Source organism: Bubalus kerabau, chromosome 12 (assembly GCF_029407905.1).
Source record: "Bubalus kerabau isolate K-KA32 ecotype Philippines breed swamp buffalo chromosome 12, PCC_UOA_SB_1v2, whole genome shotgun sequence".
Classification (NCBI taxonomy): Eukaryota; Metazoa; Chordata; class Mammalia; order Artiodactyla; family Bovidae; genus Bubalus; species Bubalus kerabau.
Window position 1 is genome coordinate 22,399,683 of NC_073635.1, and position 20,399 is coordinate 22,420,081.

Sequence of the window (20,399 nt, forward strand, 5' to 3'; positions counted from 1 at the left end):
AAAAACAAACTTAAGGTTACCAAAGGGGAAACATGGGAATAAATTAGGAGTTTGGGATTAACATATACACACTACTATATATAATCAAGTCAGTTCAGTCGCTCAGTCGTGTCCGACTCTTTGCGACCCCATGGACTGCAGCACGCCAGGCTTCCCTGTCCATCACCAACTTCTGGAGCTTGCTCAAACTCATGTCCATCAAGTCGGTGATGCCATCCAGCCATCTCATCCTCTGTCATCCCCGTCTCTTCCTGTCTTTAATCTTTCCCAGCATCAGGGTCTTTTCCAGTGAGTCAGTTCTTCGCATCAAGTGGCCAAAGTACTGGAGTTTCAACTTCAGCATCAGTCCTTCCAATGAATACTCAGGACTGATTTCCTTTAGGATTGACTGGTTTGATCTCCTTGCAGTCAATCAACAAGGGCCTACTATATAGCACAGGGAATGCTACTCAATATTCTATATTAATCTACAAGGGAAAACAATCTTAAAAAGAATGGAGATAGTTATATATATATATCTCTAATTATCACTTAGCTGTACACCTGAAACTAATAACATTGTAAATCAAATATACACCAATATAAAATAAAAATTAAATTTAAAAAATAGTGTTTTGGAAACCATATAAAAAAGTTACAATAAACTAATGGTTACAGAAACTGGAGTCAAACATTATTACAGGCAAAGCTTACTTTACTGTGCTTCACTTTACTGCACTTTGAAGATACTGCATTTTTTAAAATTGAAGGTTTGTGGCAACCCTAAGTTGTCACATGACGGCTAGTATTTTTTAGCAATGAAGTATTTTTAAATTGGGCTTCCTAGGTTTTACCTACATTCAGGAGACCTAGGTTCAAGCCCTGAGTTGGGAAGAATCCCTGGAGAAGGAAATGGCAATCCACTCCAGTATTCTTTTTTGGGAAATCCCATGGACAGAGGAGCCTGGCGGGCTACAGTCTATGGGGTCACAAGACTCAGGCACGACTTATGACTAAGCCAGCATTTTAAAATTGAGGTAGGTACATTGGATTTTGATGTATAATACTATTGCACACTTAACAGATTGCCTTTCCCTCCTCCAGGGGATCTTCCCAATCCAGAAATCAAACCCAGCTCTCCCACATTGCAGGTGGATTCTTTACCAGCTGAGCCACAAGGGAAGCCCACAGTATGGTGTAAACTTAACTTTATATGCACTGGGAAACCAATCTGGAACCAAACCCAGAATATTTGACATGTGCCTGAATAAAGCCAAGGGCCGTCTGCCCTCTCCAATTTGATTTTCTACCTCTGGTGGCCTGGCATTGGTGCCTTAGGTGAATGTGAAGTGAGTGCCCAGGGCCAAGCCAGCCTGTTGCACGCCCAGGCCTCAGAAGAGCTGGGTTGGAGCAGGCTTTCTTTCAGAAGGAAGACACTGGCCTTCGTTTTAGAGAATGACATGTCAGAGCATTACCAGAAGAGCCAGCTCCACAATTGCACCGGCACACAGCTTTCTAGGGGTGGGGACTGCCAGACACTGTCCCTTCCAGCCTTCCCACTTCACTCCTGCTTGGCTTGTTTGTCAAAACCAAAGCTTAACTGGTTTGTCTCTTGGCTAGCCTGAAGATCTGTACTTGGTCTCCCTCTGGGGCTCTCTGTCAACCTGCTGACAGGCCGTAGTCAATTAGGGTCATTGACCAGGGTTGGCCAAGCTTGCTGGAACAAAGGTGGCACTGATTAATGCAGACGGCTATTCAATCTCAGAGGCAGTAACGCCTGAACGAACCCCAACCATGCTGATACAGGGCAGCGCAAGGCCAAGCCTGATCTGCGGTGGACTTTGGCTTTCTAATAAATACTTTTTGCACAGGTAAGGGACACGGGCCTCAGGCTGTGCCCGTAGTATAAACGTTTAGACCTGGAGCTCAAGCGGCAGTCAGTGTGGATGGGACTGGTAAGAATCAACTGTTTTTGTCACCCACTCGACAAACATGTACCTATATATTCCTGCTGTGTCAGACTCCTTCCAGCCAAGGATGGAAAGAGAACACTACTCAGGGGCGTGTTCAAGCTGAGAACAGACAAATATTTACAGCAGTCCTGCAGAAATTCACCAGGTGCCCACAAGCAGCTCTTTGCTTTTGCTGCATCTGCGTAATTATTAATCTTATCTCTGGACCTGACCTCCTACAAAGTACTCCAGAGCCTGCCAGTGGTCTGATGGGAAGAGTGCTGGTTGCAGGGTGCAGATGACATGGCTGGGGTCCCGGCTGCATCACGTATTAGCCCGTGTCGATGTCTGTGCCCGAGTTTCCCTGCCTATGAAACAGAGACCACTGCCTGCCTGCACACTCTCACAGGACCACGGGGGTGAGGGCTAGGGAAGCATGGCATGAATGTCAGAGCTTCACAAGCTCTCAGGCAGTATATGCTCAATGGTAATGAGCAACACTGCTCTGCAGGATGAAAAAGGCAGCAGGTCCCTGTCCCCCAAGTTCCAAAAAAAAAAGGGAAGGAGGATTTGTCTGCCAAGGTAGGAGATGTGATCCCTGGTCTGGGAGGATCCCACTTGCCGGAGCAACCAAGCACAACTACTGAGCCTGTACTCTAGAGCCCTGGAGCTGCAGCTAATGAGCCCAAATGTTGCAACTACTGAAGTTCACGTACCCTGGAGCCTGTGCTCCGCAACGAGAGAAGCCACCGCAATGAGAAGCCGCACACACAGCGGCCCCTGCCCACCACAACTAGAGAAAAGCCCGCACAGCAGAGACAACTCGGCATAGACACAGATAAATAAATGCATAATTTCTTTTTCTTGTTTTACAAAAAGGCCAAGGTGCTGGTTAAGCCAAGTGAAACAGGAAGATTCTTCACTGCAGGATCTGCTCTGAATCTCCTGTGGTTACTCAGTCCTTCTCCAAGAATGCTATGCTATGTCGCTTCAGTCATGTCTGACTCTTTGCAACCCTGTGAACTGTAGCCCACCAGCTCCTATGTCTATGGGATTCTCCAGGCAAGAATACTGGAGTGGGTTGCTATGCCCTCCTCCAGGGGATCTTCCCGACCCAGGGATTGAACCCACGTCTCATTATGTCTCCTGAATTGGCAGGCAGGTTCTTTACCACTAGTGGTACCAAGGATGCTAAAGGACTGGCTATAGTTACGGGTTTTATTCAGCTAAAAAGTCTCTCCCTTGAGTGGAAAGAGCTCCAGTCACAGCTGTGTCCTTCCTGTCTGTCTCTACATGGGATACCACATTCTCCTGTTTTGGCTTCTGCTTATTTTTTTACTTCCTCTTTTTTTCCTGATCCCTCCTTGCTGGATGATCCTACAATCCATGCTCAGTCCTACAAACATGTCTCCCTGGGTGATTTCATCCAGTTCCGAGCCTTTAAAAAAAAAAAAAAAACAAGTTCCTTCCATCAAGATAAAACGGCTGCCTATAAACAGGCACCTCTCCAGGGAACTGCAGAGAAGACTTTTGTACAAGGGAATCTACTGTAGCCACATGGGACCGATGGTTGCAACAGGATCTCAAATTCCCACCAAAAAACCCAGCCAAGACTGCCCTCTGCAACTGTGAAGCTAAGAATACTTTTAAACGATACAAAGTAAATCAGGGCTTCCCTGGTGGTCCAGTGGTTGAGTCTGCCTTGCAATGCAAGGGACAATGGTTAGATCCCTGGTCTGGGAAGATCCCACGTGCCACAGGGCAAGTCCGTGCTCCACAATGACCAAGCCTGCGCTCTTTAGCCTGGGAGCTGCGATTACTGAAGTCCCCCTGCCAGAGAGCCTGTGTTCTGCAAGAAGAGCAGCCTCCTCAATGAGAAGCCCGTGCATTTCAACAAAGAGTAGTCCCCACACTAGAGAAAGCCCGTGAGCAGCAACAAGGACCCAACACAGCCAAAGAGAAATATTTAAAAAACAATAATAAAATAAAATAAATCAATGTTCAAAAGAGCAAAGGGTTAACGTCCCAGTGTTTTCCAAATTCCTTTAATCTCTGTATAATAAATACCCAAAAGACGACCAAGCGCACGCCAAAGTCTGATGTTTGGGGCACACGTGGCCAAGGAAACAGACCGTCACCTGCATCTTCTCAGATGCTTTGACCCTTCTTAAGATTCCAACTTCCTCCTCAAACCTCTTTGACTGCATTTTGCTGATGACGTGGAACCCAAAACTCGGATCACAAGTCGGATCTCTGGTTTAAGTTCTTCTGTCTCAAGAAGTGGCACCCATAAGCAGCATTTGAAAAGTGTGTTCCCCAAATATCACATGATATCACTTACAGGTGGAATCTAATTTTTAAAAATGGCACCAATGAACTTATTTACAAAACAGAAACAGACTCACAGATCGTAGAATCAAACTTTTAATTACTAACGGGAAATGGTGGCGGGAGGGATAAATTAGGAGACTGGGATGAACATACACACTGCTATATATGAAATAGATAACCAACAAGGTCCTACTATATAGCACAGGGAACTCTACTCAATATTTTGTCATAACCTATGTGGGAAAATAGTCTGAAAAAGAATGGATATATGTATAACGGATTCACTTTGCTGTACAGCTGAAACTAACAACATTGTAAATGAACTATATTCCAATCAAAAGGAAAAAACTGAACTTCCCTAATGATACAGTAGATAGGAATATGCCTGCCAAGGCAGGGGACACGGGTTCAATCCCTGGTCCGGGAAGATTTCACATGCCATGGAGCAACTGAGCCCATGTGCTGCAACCACTGAGTCCACGCAATCACTGACACCCATGTGCCTAGAGCCTGTGTTCCATAATAAGAGAAGCCACTGCAATGAGAAGCCTGCGTACCGCAATGAAGAGTAGCCCCCTCACTCTCTGCAACAAGAGAAAGCCCATGCATAGCAAGGAAGACCCAGCTGAACCAAAATAATAATAATAAAAGAAAAGAAAAATAATCCTTAAAAAAGAAAGAAAAGCATCTTCCTGAACAATGGGAGGAAGGTGAGGGTGGCTGGTTCTCCGTGGTGGATTGTGGGCAACTCTTTTACATAACACATATATATGTGCTTGCCCAGTTTCCTATGAGTGATGGATCACTTCAGAATCAAGAAAGTGGTTACTGTTAAAACAAAAAAAAGGAAGTGTTCTTCCCAATAAGGTCTCTTAAAGCTCTTGACCAAATAAGTGCTGGCTTTCAAACAAAGAGGGTCAGCGCCCTCAGCTCACCTCAGCTTCGCCTGCCGGTCCAATCCAACCGCTTTCCGCACCACCTGCTGGCAGAAGCCGTAGCACATGAAGAGGACGGAGTTCTCGGCGATGTTGGCAATGAGCGCGGGGCTGGTGCCCTTGTAGAAGCCCCGGAAGCCCACCTGGGAGTAGGTCTTGAGGCAGCAATCGGTGAGGTCCCGGTACAGGTCAGGGAATGTCTGCATCTTCACTTTCATGGTGTCGAAGGGCTGCCCGGTCAGGACGCATGCTGTGCCCCCTGTAACCAGGACAGAGTCCTTGTCCAGCCCGAGTCCATGGCTGCGTGGCAGGCTACAGCCCCAGGGACCCTTGGAGATGAGGGACAGGCAGCCCACCCCTGGGCTAACCTCTGCATCATCTCGTTTTGACTTCTCCTCCCCCTAAGACCTCTAGCCCAGTTCAGTAAAACTTCTAGGGGGTTCCCTGTGTGCTGGGTCCCCTGCCCAGCCCTGAAGGAGCTCACACTCAGTAGGGGAGAAGGACGTGTTCAACAATCAGAGCCACTGATGTGAAGGTGGGATGTGTGTTCAGGAGCATTGGTCAGAGGCACCTGGGGTTGAAGCCTGACTCTGCTATGAGATCCAGGACAAGCGATGTGACTTCTGAGCCTCAGTTCCCTACTGGGATAGCATGAGGATAAGGATAAGGGTCTAACATTACGGTTGCTACACAAGGGGTTAATTTATAGGGGTTAACTGTGTGTGCGTCCACATAAAAGGAAGGGGAGAGGAATGGTCTGGAAAGAGTTCATCACTCCTCTGTCTGTTGCCCAGTGGTCCTGATGACTATCAGAAAAATAACAGGAGACTAGGCCACAGAGAAAGAAAACAAAGAGCCTAATTAGTCCCCAAAGAGCTAAATGTTTGACCCTATGCGAAAACCTCTTATCTGGACTCTAATGACTTGTATTCAGACAGGAACTGGATTAAAACTTGCCTTGCTTCAATTCAGTTCAGTCGCTCAGTCGTGTCTGACTCTTTGCAACCCCATGAACCGCAGCACGCCAGGCCTCCCTGTCCACCACCAGCTCCTGGTGTTGACCCAAACTCATGTCCATTGAGTTGGTGATGCCATCCAACCATCTCATCCTCTGTCGTCCCCCCCTTCTCCTGCCCTCAATCTTTCCCAGCATCAGGGTCTTTTCAGATGAGTCAGCTCTTCGTATCAGGTGGCCAGAGTACGGGAGTTTCAGCTTCAACATCAATCCTTCCAATGAACACCCAGGACTGATCTCCTTTAGGATGGACTGGTTGGATCTCCTTGCAGTCCAAGGGACTCTCAAGAGTCTTCTCCAACACCACAGTTCAAAAGCATCAATTCTTCGGCACTTATCTTTCTTTATAGCTTAGCACACATATTTATATGCTTTTATACTGTTAAGAGTATTAAATACAGCAAAATCTAAATTGCATTCAATTACAACTCTGATGTGAGGAAGTGAATGATTTATAAACCCTGCAGCTCATTGGAAAAGACCCTTAACTTATGCTGGGAAAAGTGTGAGGGCAAGAGGAGAAGGGTGCAACACAGGATGAAATGGTTGAAATGCTTGGACGGCAGCACTGACTCAATAGTCATGAGTTGGAGGAAACGCCAGGAGATAGTGAAGGAGAGGGAAGCCTGCTGTGCTGCAGTTCATGGGGTCATAAACGACCGCACACAACTTAGCGACCGAACAACATAAACCCTGTGACATCCCCAGACCCTGGGCTGGGTCAGCATTTGGGGAACTGTCCCTGGTGAACACTTCCACCTCCCCTTGGGCCAGGATGTCCCCTACTTGTGCCAGGACACACAGCCGTTGGATGAGGTTATTAAAGCCTCAGCCAAGTTGAAGAGAAGGCAAGCAACCTAGATGTCCATAGACAGATGAATGGATAAAGAAGATGTGGTACATATATACAATGGAATATTACTCAGCCATAAAAAGGAATGAAACGGAGTTGTTTGCAGCGACATGGATGAACCTAGAGAATGAAGCCAGAAAAACAAATAATGTGTATTAATGTATATATACGGACTCTAGAAAAATGGGACCGATGAACCTATTTGCAGGGCAGAAATAGAGACACAGATGTAGACTTGTGGACACAGGAGGGTGAGACAAATTGAGAGTGCAGCACTGACGTATACACATTAGCATATGTAAAAGAGATAGCTAGTGGGAAGCTGCTGATAGCTGGGAGCTCAGCTCGGAGCTCTGTGATGACCTAGAGGGGTGGGACGGAGACTCAAGAGGGAAGGGATATACGGCTGATTCATGATGTTGTACAGCAGAAACTAACAACACTATAAAGCAATTATCCTCCCATTTAAAAACAAAACAAAACAAAAAAAGCCGGAGAAGGCTGACAAAGTACTTCAGAAATGTAATTTCACCACTTTGACATAATAAGTTACTCCAACTACGCTGTGGAAAGTAGAGATGGAGGGAGGGCTGTTAGGAATAACTCCCGATTATTGGTAGATGAACATTTACCCAAGAGTCTGAAAACTGAACTGTTAAGCACGCACAGGTATGGTCTCCATGATCCTATCGCTGTTGTTCCTCCCTTCTAGGAGAGCAATGACACGTTTCTGCGTTTGTCCTGCCACACCATCGCCAGTCCTGAATCAGTGGAATATAATTTAATAAGATGTTACCATAATTAGAGTCATTCTCTCCCAGGTACTGATGAGCTAGAATGAAATAAGATCCTACTCATGTCAAAAATAATCATTTCAAAAGAAGAGGTGACTGTCAGAATTTTTAAAGTGGGTTCATAATCTTGACAGCCTAGATGGGGCTACATGGAAAAAAGCATTTAATTCAGAGCATTAAAATCCTATCCTAACCAGGAGTTTTCCATATTTTCACCCAACCATCCTGAACTGCGCAGACATCTGGGTAGCTACAGTACCCATTTGCTGCTTATCTGTAACAGTTTCCATCTCCAACAGGGAGAAAGTAGAAGGCTAACGTACTTCCAATGCTACCTACAATTCTCTCCCTTCATCCATGGATGCAAGCTAACTTCCTACGTAACTTGTGGCTCAGTCACTCAGTCACGTCCACCTCTTTTGCGGCCCCATGGATTGTAGTATGCCAGGCTCCTCTATCCATGGGATTTTCCTGGCAAGAATACTGGAGTGGGTTGCCATTTCCTTCTCCAGGGGATCTTCCTGACGCAGGGATCAAACTCTCATCTCTGCCTCTTCTGCATTGAAGGCAGATTCTGTACCACTGAGCCACCAGGGAAGCTCAGGCAAATGACACCATCATGGCACTCATCACGCCCTGCTCAAGGAGGTGATAACTATTCTGAACACCAGCACTAACCCAAGACCAAGACGGTCCTCATACCTGTTGAGTCTACAAAGCTATGAATAATTTACAGGAATTATCTCTTTCCCTATTTGCCTAGAGCTCAGACCTCTGATCATCTTGCTCTCCATAAGAAACAAGAGGGGGTTCCTCCAATCAAAAAAAATAATAATTTTTAAAAGTTCATTAAAAAAAGGAAACAAAAGGGGGACTTCCCTGGCGGTCGAGTGGTTGAGATTCCAAGGCACAATTTGATCCCTAGTTGGGCAAGTAAGCCCATAGGTTACAACTCGAGAAGCCTGTGTGCTTCAACGAAGACCCAGCATAGCCCCCAAAAAAGAAAACAAAGAGACCCATTCTCTGCACTTTTGTGTACGTGTCACTGTGGCACTTTCCTCTGCAGGAGAGGTGCTGCAGCCTACACCTTCTCAAGGTTGCGGTTGTGGATTTCGGTCCTCCAACCTACATCTTCTCAAGGTTGCGGTTGTGGATTTCGGTCCTCCACACAGTACAGCCAGCAGGTGAAAAACTGGTGAGGAAACCCACCAGGGCTGAGACAGTGATGGTGGTGATGCACGGCGCTCGGGAGGGCCCTGGTGGAAATGGAGAGGCAGACCTTCACCCGGAAGGACCTGGCCACCTGGCCACCCACGCAGAAAGGAGAGCCTCCGACCCACCAGAGGCAGTCAGTCAATGCTCCACTTAGTGCTGCAGAAAGGCGTGCCATTTTCAAAATATTCCAACCAAAAAGTGCTTATGGTTTGTTGTTAATTTTGGCATTTGAAAGGATAAACCTCAATGATCTAAAAATGCCACATTTTGGGGACTTCCCTGGCGGTCCAGTTGTTAGGACTTCCTAACTCAGACAGTAGAGAATCTGCCTGCAATGCAGGAGACTGGGGTTTGATCCCTACGTCAGGAAGATCCCCTGGAGGAGGGCATGGCAACCCACTCCAGTATTCTTGCCTGGAGAATCCCATGGACAGAGGAGCCTGGGGCTACAGCCCATGGGGTCACAAAGAATCAGGCACTCAAGACTGAATGACTAATACCATTTACAACAGGTGGTGTGGCTTCCATCCCTGGTTGGGGAACTAGGATCCCACATGCCAAAAAATAAAATAAAATGCCACTTTCCCGACTACTTAAGCAAGGCACATTGCAACAGAGCAGTCGGGGGAAAGAATGCATCCTTTTGTATTGATAGTTGTTAAACTACTAAACCTTCACATGCCACTAAGGTTTCCCTTTAAGGGGATTTAACTTTTGCGATCCAAGCTGCATCGTTTCAATAATTATCCAATTACCTAACCAACTGCCTTCAAATCTTCCCCAACCAGCTGCCTGGGCCTCTCGATCTTTTCCTGGCATCGCTCCTACAGCAGCTTCAGACACAGAAGCTGTGCCTTAGGGTAGACGAGCTGGACTGAAACACTGCTTGATGGAGGAGGTTTGTCTAGAAGACACACACACCGAAGAACACACGGATGCTACACTCACATCACCTCCAACCACGGCTGCCTCTGCTCTCACACACATCGCTTCCACGGGTGGTCCATGTCTACAAAGCACTAAGGGTCCTCTGCTCCTGGCAACGGCCACAGAAAAATCCCAAAGCCCCCCAGTTTCCCCATCCAGAAGGCTGGGGCAGTGAAGCCCCCAAAGGAATCCCCACCTCTGGGAGACACTGTTGGCCATCATGTAGCATCAGAAAAAAGATCACAGAACGGGGCAAGGAACCAGGCAGCCAAGGTCCTCGCCCTGTCTTTATTTACACCATCTATTAACAGCTGTGCAGCCTTGAACAAATCCACTATCCCTCTCTGGGCCCCTTTTCTACACATACAAGAGCATTAGAGTCAAGGGTCTCTAAAGGCCCTTCTAGCTCCATCACTCACAGGCTGAAACCTCTCCAAAATGGGACGGCTGCTTCCCATTCTCAGGTCACCACGAGGGACCTCCTCTGCCTGGTGTCTCACAGGCTTAGCACCCAGCAAGCCTGCTGACCTCAGATGTCAAGACAACCAGGGTGGTATGACATCAGTGAGGGGCGACCCTGGGTTTGCAGTGCAAGAAGGAACACCTACCCACAGTTAGCAGAAAAAATAAATGCTAATGTGTATAAGGGCCTGATACATGTTAATACCACTGTAAAAGAGCAGGTGTACTGGCAAATGCCTTACACAGCCAGGTTCCTGACAATATTGTTGCAATTTACATCTTTAAATATTCCTATACAGGCCTTATACACGTTTAAAAAAAAAAAAAAAAAAAAGGGCACATGTACTAGCGAATGCCTTACACAGCCAGACTCCGGACAATACTGTTGCAATTTACATCTTTACAGATTACTCTTATGAATGGAGATAGTTATGAATGCAGTACTCAAACGCCTGTCCTTTCCAGGAAAAGCAAAAATGCTTTAATTCTATCACAACAGATCCTACACCTTTGACAGACTGAAAAGACACAGAATTCCAAAAGCTGAGCTTCCCGCATGGGGTGAAACCCACTCCTACTGCAGAGACACGAACTGAGCACAGGCGTTCATGGGAGGGTATGAGGCAGGCAGCTGGGCCCATGGTTGCGTCCTCTGCCAGCAAATGACAAGGGGCAGGGGTTAAAAGGACGGAGAGGGGACAGTGCGAGGGCCTGGGGCTCAATCCCAGGGCACTCAGCATGCGAAAGGCCGCAGGAGGGAACCCAGGCAGCCCTTAGTGCGCCCCTCCCCCTCCACTACCCCACCCCGCTTGCTCCCGTGGCCTCTGACCTGGGAGTGCCCCTGCCTGCACTTCTTATCAGTGTCTTGCAGCGTACCGTCTCCAGACTTCCTCACGAGCCTACCGTGGCCAAGGTCTGGTTCATGGAAAAATACTTTGAGCTTCCCTGAATCCCTGATTTCTTTTTCACAATTAAGATGACAGGATGAGAGCAGGCAGCCCTCTGATTGCCCTTCAACTGCTGACCCGGGAGGGCCCCCCCAGATAAGAGGACGGGGGGCGACCCACTCCCCTGGCCTCTCCGCTCCAGGGAGCGGTGACAAGAATCGGTGAGGGAGGCAAGGAGCAGTCAGGGTTTCCACTGGGAAAGTGGTGGGCATTCCAGTGCTACTCCGGCCGTAAAATCATCCAGGAATCCGAAGAACCAAGTCATCACTCAGGCACTTGGAATTCTGTCATCTGCCTCTCACTGAGTAAAGGCGGCCTTTCTGAAGAGTGGCCTGCGTGGCAGGCGTGGCCGAGAACTTGCCAGTGCCTGGGAGGGGAGTTGTTGGGGCGCCGGGGGCGGAGAACAGAGTCTGCCTTGGCACTCACCCCATCCACCACTCCCTGGCCAGGCCTGGGGCCTCTCCTTTCCTTTCAGGGCTTTAAGACACAGTCAAAAGTCAGTCTTATTTACCGAAGACATTTCTAAGGGTTTCCGTTCTCTCCTCAGTGGTAGTAAGGACAGTCTCTGGGATTTCCCTGGAGAAATGGTACAACGTTACTTCTGCACAAAGGGCTCTCGAGAATGCCAGGCTAGGAGTAGAATCCTGTGTATCCCAGCCACGTGGCAATGGACATGTAGCTTCAGCTCTGAGCTGTGATCTCACAGTCTTCTAGCTGTGAACCAGGGACATTCCCACCCTTTACCCTGACTCCTAGTGGGCTTATTTTTTGTCTTTTTATTTTTGTCAATTAAAAAACTTTTTTAATTGGAGGATAAATGCTTTACAATATTGTGTTGGTTTCTGCTATACATCAATATGAAACAGCCATAGGCATACATATGTCCTCTTGAAACTCTCTTCCACCCCTCTAGGTTGTCACAGAGCACGGGGCTGAGCTCCCTGCATCATACAGCCAATTCCCGCTGGCTATTTTACATACGATGATGCATACGTTTCCAGGCTGTTCTCTCAATGTGTCCCCCCTTCTCCTTCCCCCACTGTGTCCAGAAGTCTAGTCTCTGTCTACTTCTCCACTGCTGCCCTGCAAATAGGACGTTCATCAGTTCCATCCTTCTAGATTCCATATATATATATATATATATATGCATTAATATATAATACTTTTCTCTTTCTGACTTACTTCACTCTGTATAATAGGCTCTAGTTTATCTACCTACTTAGGACTCACTCAAGTGTGTTCTTTTTTACGGCTGAGTAAGCGACTTCCCTTTCACTTTCCACTTTCATGCACTGGAGAAGGAAATGGCAACCTGCTCCAGTGTTCTTGCCTGGAGAATCCCAGGGACGGGGGAGCCTGGTGGGCTGCCATCTATGGGGTCGCACAGAGTTGGACACGACTGAAGTGACTTAGCAGCAGCAGCAACAGCAAGCTGGTTTTAGGAAAGGCAGAGGAACCAGAGATCAAATTGCCAACATCCACTGGATCATCAAAAAAGCAAGAGAGTTCCAGAAAAACATATATTTCTGCTCTATTGACTACGCCAAAGCCTTTGTGTGGATCACAATAAACTGTGGAAAATTTCGAAAGAGATGGGAATACCAGACCACCTGACCTGCCTCTTGAGAAACCTATATGCAGGTCAGGAAGCAACAGTTAGAACTGGACATGGAACAAGACACTGGTTCCAAATAGGAAAAGGAGTCAAGGCTGTATATTGTCACCCTGCTTATTTAACTTCTATGCAGAGTACATCATGAGAAACACTGGGCTGGAAGAAGCACAAGCTGGAATCAAGATTGCCAGGAGAAATATCAATAACCTCAGATATACAGATGACACCACCCTTATGGCAGAAAGTGAAGAAGAACTAAAGAGCCTCTTGATGAGAATGAAAGAGGAGAGTGAAAAAGTTGGCTTAAAGCTTAACATTCAGAAAACGAAGATCATGGCATCTGGTCCCATCACTTCATGGGAAATAGATGGGGAAACAGTGGAAACAGTGTCAGACTTTATCTTTTTGGGCTCCAAAATCACTGCAGATGGTGACTGCAGCCATGAAATTAAAAGACGCTTACTCCTTGGAAGGAAAGTTATGACCAACCTAGATAGCGTATTCAAAAGCAGAGACATTACTTTGCCAACAAAGGTCCGTCTAGTCAAGGCTATGGTTTTTCCCGTGGTCATGTATGGATGTGAGAGTTGGACTGTGAAGAAAGCTGAGCACCAAAGAATTGATTCTTTTGAACTGTGGTGTTGGAGAAGACTCTTGAGAGTCCCCCTGGACTGCAAGGAGATCCAACCAGTCTATTCTGAAGGAGATCAGTCCTGGGTGTTCATTGGAAGGACTGATGCTGAGGCTGAAACCTCCAATACTTTGGCCATCTCATGCGAAGAGTTGACTCATTGGAAAAGACCCTGATGCTGGGAGGGATTGGGGGCAGGAGGAGAAGGGGACGACAGAGGATGAGATGGCTGGGTTGCATCACCGACTCGATGGACATGAGTTTGAGTAAACTCCGGGAGTTGGGGATGGACAGGGAGGCCTGGCATGCTGTGATTCATGGGATTGCAAAGAGTCGGACACGACTGAGTGACTGAACTAAACATTCCACTGTATATACGTAATGCCTAACTTCTGCTGTACTTGCAACACAGTATTACATTCCCGTTAAGCGGATTCATTACAAGGTCCTGGAGTGACAGAGGCAATGTGCTCACTGGATCTCACTCGCAGAAGGTACTTGAGGATCAGAGAACGGGGTTTTCTCTGGCCTTACCTGCGGCCCCAGCCGTGAGGTCAATGGCAGCTTGGATGGCAGGGTTGGATTTCATATTCTCCTGCTCCTCTGCTGGGCTCTGTGGAGGGTGACTCTCTGGAGCTTATGATGGGCACCTCATATCCCTGGGAGGAAGCCAGAGCTCACCATCAGTCGGGCCTCTGCAGCCCCCCTTTCTCTAGGCCTGCTGCCCAGCTACTGGACTTGAACCTCACGGAACTGGGAAACTGGCTCTGAGTGGCTCCAGAGGAGGGGGCTAAGGGGGTCAGAGCAGCTCAGTCATCAGCCTCCCCTTCTCCCCACCCATCACCTCCCCATAAAAAACACAGAGATTGAAAACCTTTTCTGAGTATCACTGCTCCATCAACAGGTGGGGGGACTTCAACCAACTTTTCTGAAACTCTCAGAAACAAAGGCCAAACAACCAAGCCAAGCAGACACCACAAGCCCCATCAAACCAGTTTTTCAGAGGCCTAGGTTGAACTCTCAATCCACTAGGCTCTGTTCCAAATTCAGACAGCAGCCTGAGACCCTAAGAGAATGCCACAAAACAGGAGGTCTGAAAAGGAATGAGTTAGGAGCTCTGCCAAGTGACACCTGCTTGGGTCTGAATGCCTACTCTGCCACCAGTAGGGGGGCCCCCCTGGGCCCGTAAAGCTGGAGGTCCCTGTCTATACAAGGTCTCTGTCTGTACTATCATAATCTGAGAGCAATCAGAAATAGCCACATTGGACAAATACAATGATAAACTGTGAATATGCACCAGGAGTTCTTAGAACTACAAAACATTAGCAGCAAACATTCCCGACATCAGACTTCCCTCCAGAGCGTCTCAACATAAACGTGCACACAGATCACCTGGGGACCTTATTAAAAGGCGGATTCTGATGTGATTAGCTTCAAGTGGGACCAGAAACGCTGCCTGCCTGACGTGCTCCTAGGTGAAGTTGATAATGCCTGGTATTAACTATATTTTGAGTAGCAACACCTGGTCCATTGCCCCCCAGATTTGCTTGATAAGAATCGGCTGGGACACTTGTTAAATATTCAAATAACCAGGCCACTCTCCTGGAGATCTTGATTCAGTAGGTTTGAGCTGGAGTCTAGAAGTTTGGGAAAATCAGAGTCTACTTTTCTACCTTTAGACAAATAAAACAAAAAATCAACCGTTGCCATGGAATTGACTTAAATAAATATTGACTAGAAAAGAAGAGGTAGTTCTTTAACAGAATATTCTTATGTGTGAGTAACAAGGAACGCTTTTTAACCTTCACACCGAAGATACCACACCCAGTCAGGCCACCTCTCAGAGGGGGTGGGTGGGCTGAATGATCCATGAATACCAACCTCACCCTAATCACCAGCAGAAAATAATTTTAGCCACCAAGAAGTTTTTCAACTGCTTAAAATATGTTGTCAATGACCAGACACCAAGAATCTCCCTTTTAAAAAAGTGTTAAAACTAGCAACAACAAAAGTACAGCATTTTATAAAGCAACTAACTCAGACATAAAAACCACCGACTTTATGTTACCGATAGGCCTGGAGAGGCAGTGCCAATGACTAATGTTGATAAGACGGGGACCATCCAGTAGTGAGAGAAGGATATCAGGGTCCTAATCCAATCTCCTCCTTTTCCAAATGGAAAAACTGAGGCCAAAGGAAGCCAATGGCTCATCCAAGGTCAAGTCTGCGTCAGACAGCATTCAATGCAAGTCTTACCTTTTGGGTCTGTGCTTATCAACCAATACTTAATTCCATAGTATCCCCACCTGATCAAAAGGAGAAAAAGCACTCAACCCTGCATTTTAGAGGGAAAAGGAGCCACAGATGGTGGCAATCCAAAGGGGTTCTTTTGCGTGGCGGGCGGTGGGGGGGCGGGGGTACATTTCTCTCTCAGAAAGAAAGAGGCATAGCAGATGTTACTATGTCATCAACGCGAAGTTAACCCTTTTAGGCAAGTCAGACTTAAACACATCAACTCCTGCACATAACTACTTGTAGAATCATTAGGACTGTTAACAGTGATGGGAACTGACAGATTAACTCAGAAGATGTGAGCAACTGTTTCAAACTATGCATGGCTTTGGCTTGAGGAAGACATATGGTTTGAGGGCGGCAAGACTGACCAACCTGAGTTAGACTGATTTATGAGCCTTCGGTACCAACTGAAACAGAAAAACTGAACCTTGCGGAGTCCCTTTATCCTTCTTTGAAACTACACCGGAGTCCCACTCCAGAAGACCATGTACATTTCCCATTCCTCGGGGAAATTCATTTCTTGTGCGGGAGAATCCGAGGACCCCCGCCTTCCCCCACCAGATCACAGCTTAGGGAAGATTCCAGCTTCAGGCCGAAGCTGGGGTGAGGGGAGGCCGCCCGCCATCAGAGCGCCCAGAGAGGGGCGCCCCATGGCGCAAGGATGCAAACCAGTCTCGCCGCTTAGCAGCCGAGACCGGAGCTCCCGCTTCGGGGGCTCGGGATCCCGGTCCGCCCAAAGGGTTAGCTTACGGAGACGACTTCCAACTTCTTCCCGGCTCTAAACGTCCGCTGACTCTACCCAGCAACCTGCCCGAGTCTCCCATTCATACGCGCCTCCGCCCTGCCCGGCGCCGCGCGGAGCCAGGAGGCTGGGTGACACGACTAGCGGAGCAAAGGAGGACAACCTTTCCCGGGCGGTGACCGCAGCGCGCAGGAGGCCGCGGGGCCCGAGGGTCTACGGGGAAGTCCAGGGCCGAGCGCAGGAAAGGGGCGCCCGCGGGATCCCCGGGCACGTGGGCGGCTCGTGTGGGCCCGGGGACTCCGGATCCCCGCCGCCCGGGAAGGTCACACAGCCCGGGCGACGAGGCCCGCCCGCTCCCCGCTCCCTCCCGGCAGGTTCCCCGCAGTCCGCGAGCGCCTGACCGGGCTGCGCTCACCACCGCGTCCTCCTCGCGCTCCGCCGCCTGCTCTCGGCTCTGGCTCGGCGGCGGGGGTGGCCGCTTAACACCCACGTCTGCCGCGGCCCTGCCCTCCAGCCCCGCCTCCCGTGCCCGACTGCCGCCGGCGGCGGCCCCCGGGCCTCCGGAGCGCCCCTGCGGCCGGGGCGGGCGGCGCGGACCCGAGGCTGCAGCGCCTCCCGCCCGCCGGCTGGGGAAGCGGAAGTCGGCGCGGTGCGGCGGCGCGCTCGGGCTCGGGGACCGCCGGGGGCCGCCAGCGGGCGGGGCTGGCCGGGCTGGCGGGGCCGGAGGGCCGGCCGGGAGTCGGGGCCTCCACGTCGCTTTGCTGCCCGCTCGGTTCCCGGAGGCCCGCGGTGAGCTCGTCTCTAGCTCGACTTCAGGGCGGGCGCTGGGGGTGCCCGGAGTTAGACGAGTGACAAGTCTGCAGGGTGTTGACTTGGCTGGGACTCGGGGCTCAAGGCCTTCATTTTATGTTATAATTGAGCACCAAAGTACTGAAATGAAAAATACATTCGCTTATTGCCGGTAAAAACAAAACCCCAAACATTTCCCATTCCACCTTCCGCGAGGAAATCTACACAGATGACATTTGGGAAAAGCACACCCACCAATGGAAACTGTAACTCTGTCTTTTTAAAGAATAGTTTCCAACGGGTGTCTCAGACAATAAAGAATCAGCCTGCAATGCAGGGACCTGGGTTCCATCCCTAGGTTGGGAAGATCCCCTGAAGGAGGGCATGGCAACCCACTCCAATGTTCTTGCCTGGAGAATTCCATGGACAGAGGAGCCTGGCCAGGTACAGTCCATGGGGTCACAAAGAGTCGGACACGACTGAGCGACTAAGCACATGACCAAGCACAATGAATTATAGACTAGTTCTGCACCTCTCTGGCATTTTATTAAAAAGCACAGTTCAAGGTTTCTGTTGTGCACTGGGAGTAGAGGAATTTTCTCTAGTGTCCCAGGCAAAGACTCACTCATTTGGGAGGGTGTTGATGTGTGACTCACAGCTGTTCCATTAACAGTCATGGTCTTGGTGCTTTGGTTCAGACATCATGAATTCATTTTCCTTTCCTACACCATGTTTTCTTCTTTAAACTGTGTTATCATTTTTCTTTTACAACTTTCTGCCCTGTTTGAATGTGGTGTTGGCCTGCTGCCAGTGTAACTTAAGTGATTTTTGCTGACTGCGTCCTAAGTGTTAAGTTGCTTCAGTCGTGTCTGACTCTTTGTGACCCTATGGACTGTAGCCAGCCAGGCTTCTCTGTCCATGGGATTCTCCAGGCAAGAATACTGGAGTGGGTTGTCATTTCCTTCTCCAGGGGATCTTCCCAACCCAGGGATTGAACCCATGTCTCTTACGGGTTCTCTTATGTCTCTTATGCCTGCATTGGCAGGCAGGTTCTTTACCACTAGCGCCCCCCTGGGAAGCCTGGGGTTTTTTTTGTGTGTGTGTGTGAAGGCCAGTGACAAATATTTGAGGTGGCTTGTGTTAGGGCTTCCCAGGTGACTCAGTGGGTAAAGAATCTGCTTGCAGCTCAGGAGACAGGTTTGATCCCTGCATCCGGAAGATCCCCTGCAGGAGGAAATGGCAACCCACTCCAGTGTTCTTGCCTGGAGAATCCCATGGACAGAGGAGACTGGTGAGCTACAGTCCATGGGTTCACAACGAGTTGGATACAACTGAGAGACTGAGTACGTGTTAATGCTTAAACATGAATGCCCAGCTGAATAGACCTGAGCGGGGGATGGTGAGGAAGTGCTGTGAGGGTGTCAGACCTCCTGATACATGCATGGGAGCCCTTCTCAATGTGGCAGAAAACCATTGTCTTCTCACAGAATCAGCACTTTAGAACTCAAGCTTCTGGAGCATAATTTAATTACAGAAACAAGCCAGGGCATTTGAGCGACTTGCCCAGTGACATGTAGCATAACCAGTGAGAAGAAGAACCTTCAGTATAATGTCCTAGAGGATTGGCACTTTCCGTGGCACCTGGCCTGGTGGCTTTTGCAAACCAGAAACATGAGGCCCAAAGGAGCTAACTAGAGGCAAGCTTAGACCTCCTGTTACAGATTAGAAAAAGCCCTGGAATTGGAGCAAGGCCACCTGTGTTAAAATCTCCATGACCTTTAGTGAGTCATTTAGCCTTTCTAAACCTCAGCTATCACGTGACAGCGTCGTGGCCTCTGAATCCCGCTGCTGTGGGAGCCTGGAGTAGCAATACGGCATGGGGGGTGGTGAGGGGTGGGTGGCGTGCTGCTACTCCAGATCAGGGTCTCCTGACATTTTGTCCTGTCTTGCTTTAGCGCCTTAACTCTTATCACTCTCCCCAAGGCTTTTACATTTCTTCTCTCCCTCACCTCTCCTTCACAACCCTCAGCCTCAATTCTGTAAACTAAGAAGCAATCAGGAAACTTCCCTGCAAGTTTTTAACCCCTCATCTACGAAGTTGTCTTTTTGCACAAACTCTCACCTGTTTTCTTCTCCATTTGCTGTCTGGCTTCCTACCCCCATGGCCGGGAAAATGATGCAGGTGAAGAAACTGAGGCCTAGAGGGATCAAGGGACTTAACTGATGTTGTACAGTTACTAAGAGGAGAGGTGGGACTCAGAGTTCATATTGTTAACTGCTAGATACCTCCCAGAAGGCCTCCTCTGAAAAGCAAGAGGGTTGCAGGAACCCTTTCTCCTGGAAAGAGCTCCATAATATCTCCCTTTATAATATTTTGTTAAAAATCACCTCTTACAATGGTGGCCCGGTATGCTATCTTTGCTTTAGGAATAGAGACATATGTAGATGTGAAAAGGTTTAACATCTCACAGGAGCTCAGAGGAGGATTGAAAAATCACCTGACTGCCATTAAATCATGAAAGTTTTCGTTCTAAGGGTTATTCCCCAGGGATCTGTTGGCCTCTTGAGAAGAAAATTTTAGAGTCATGCATCACTGCTCTCCGTAGAGGTTAGTCAACCCAATGATATTTCAAATCCAGGTTCAAAACAGCAAAGAAGTCAATGCACTGACCTCTTTGCTCCAGGCATCTGTGTGCAGCACTTGGGATTGCATAATCCAGGAACATCAGTGCAGCTGGCTCTGGGGTGAGAGGGAAGGTATGACGCAGGTCAGAGTGAGGGGACAGACAGAGTGGCTGCATGAAAAGGGAGCTTCTGCTGTTTCAACAGAATTTCACAATGTGCTAGTTAATGATACTAAAAGAAGAAATAATTTCACCACTTGAAGCCTTTGGGCCCTGATACCATGTGAGTGTGT

At 48.5% G+C, this 20,399-nt stretch overlaps 2 protein-coding genes across 4 annotated transcripts in view; both read right to left on the reverse strand.

The window, feature by feature from the left end:
• Positions 1-17,240, reverse strand: part of SLC25A15 (solute carrier family 25 member 15) — a 32,356-nt gene extending 15,116 nt beyond the window's left edge. The window contains exons 1-3 of one of the 3 annotated variants that reach the window (XM_055542299.1): positions 17,109-17,240; positions 14,191-14,315; positions 5,198-5,456 (exon numbers count right to left, since the gene is read on the reverse strand). In XM_055542299.1, the coding sequence (XP_055398274.1) occupies positions 5,198-5,456; positions 14,191-14,245 (314 nt within the window). In that variant the 5' untranslated portion in view covers positions 14,246-14,315; positions 17,109-17,240. Of the gene's footprint in view, positions 1-5,197; positions 5,457-14,190; positions 14,316-15,724; positions 15,869-17,094 lie in introns of those variants that run through there. The other 2 variants (XM_055542300.1, XM_055542301.1) reach the window with 2 other exon arrangements.
• On the reverse strand, positions 16,514-19,645 carry LOC129624827 (collagen alpha-1(I) chain-like). Its single transcript, XM_055543116.1, has 3 exons — positions 19,605-19,645; positions 16,782-17,517; positions 16,514-16,696 (listed from the first exon to the last, which is right to left on the reverse strand). Exons 1-3 carry the CDS (start codon positions 19,643-19,645, stop codon positions 16,514-16,516), a joined length of 960 nt encoding a protein of 319 aa, XP_055399091.1.
• Positions 19,646-20,399: the final 754 nt, after the last annotated feature.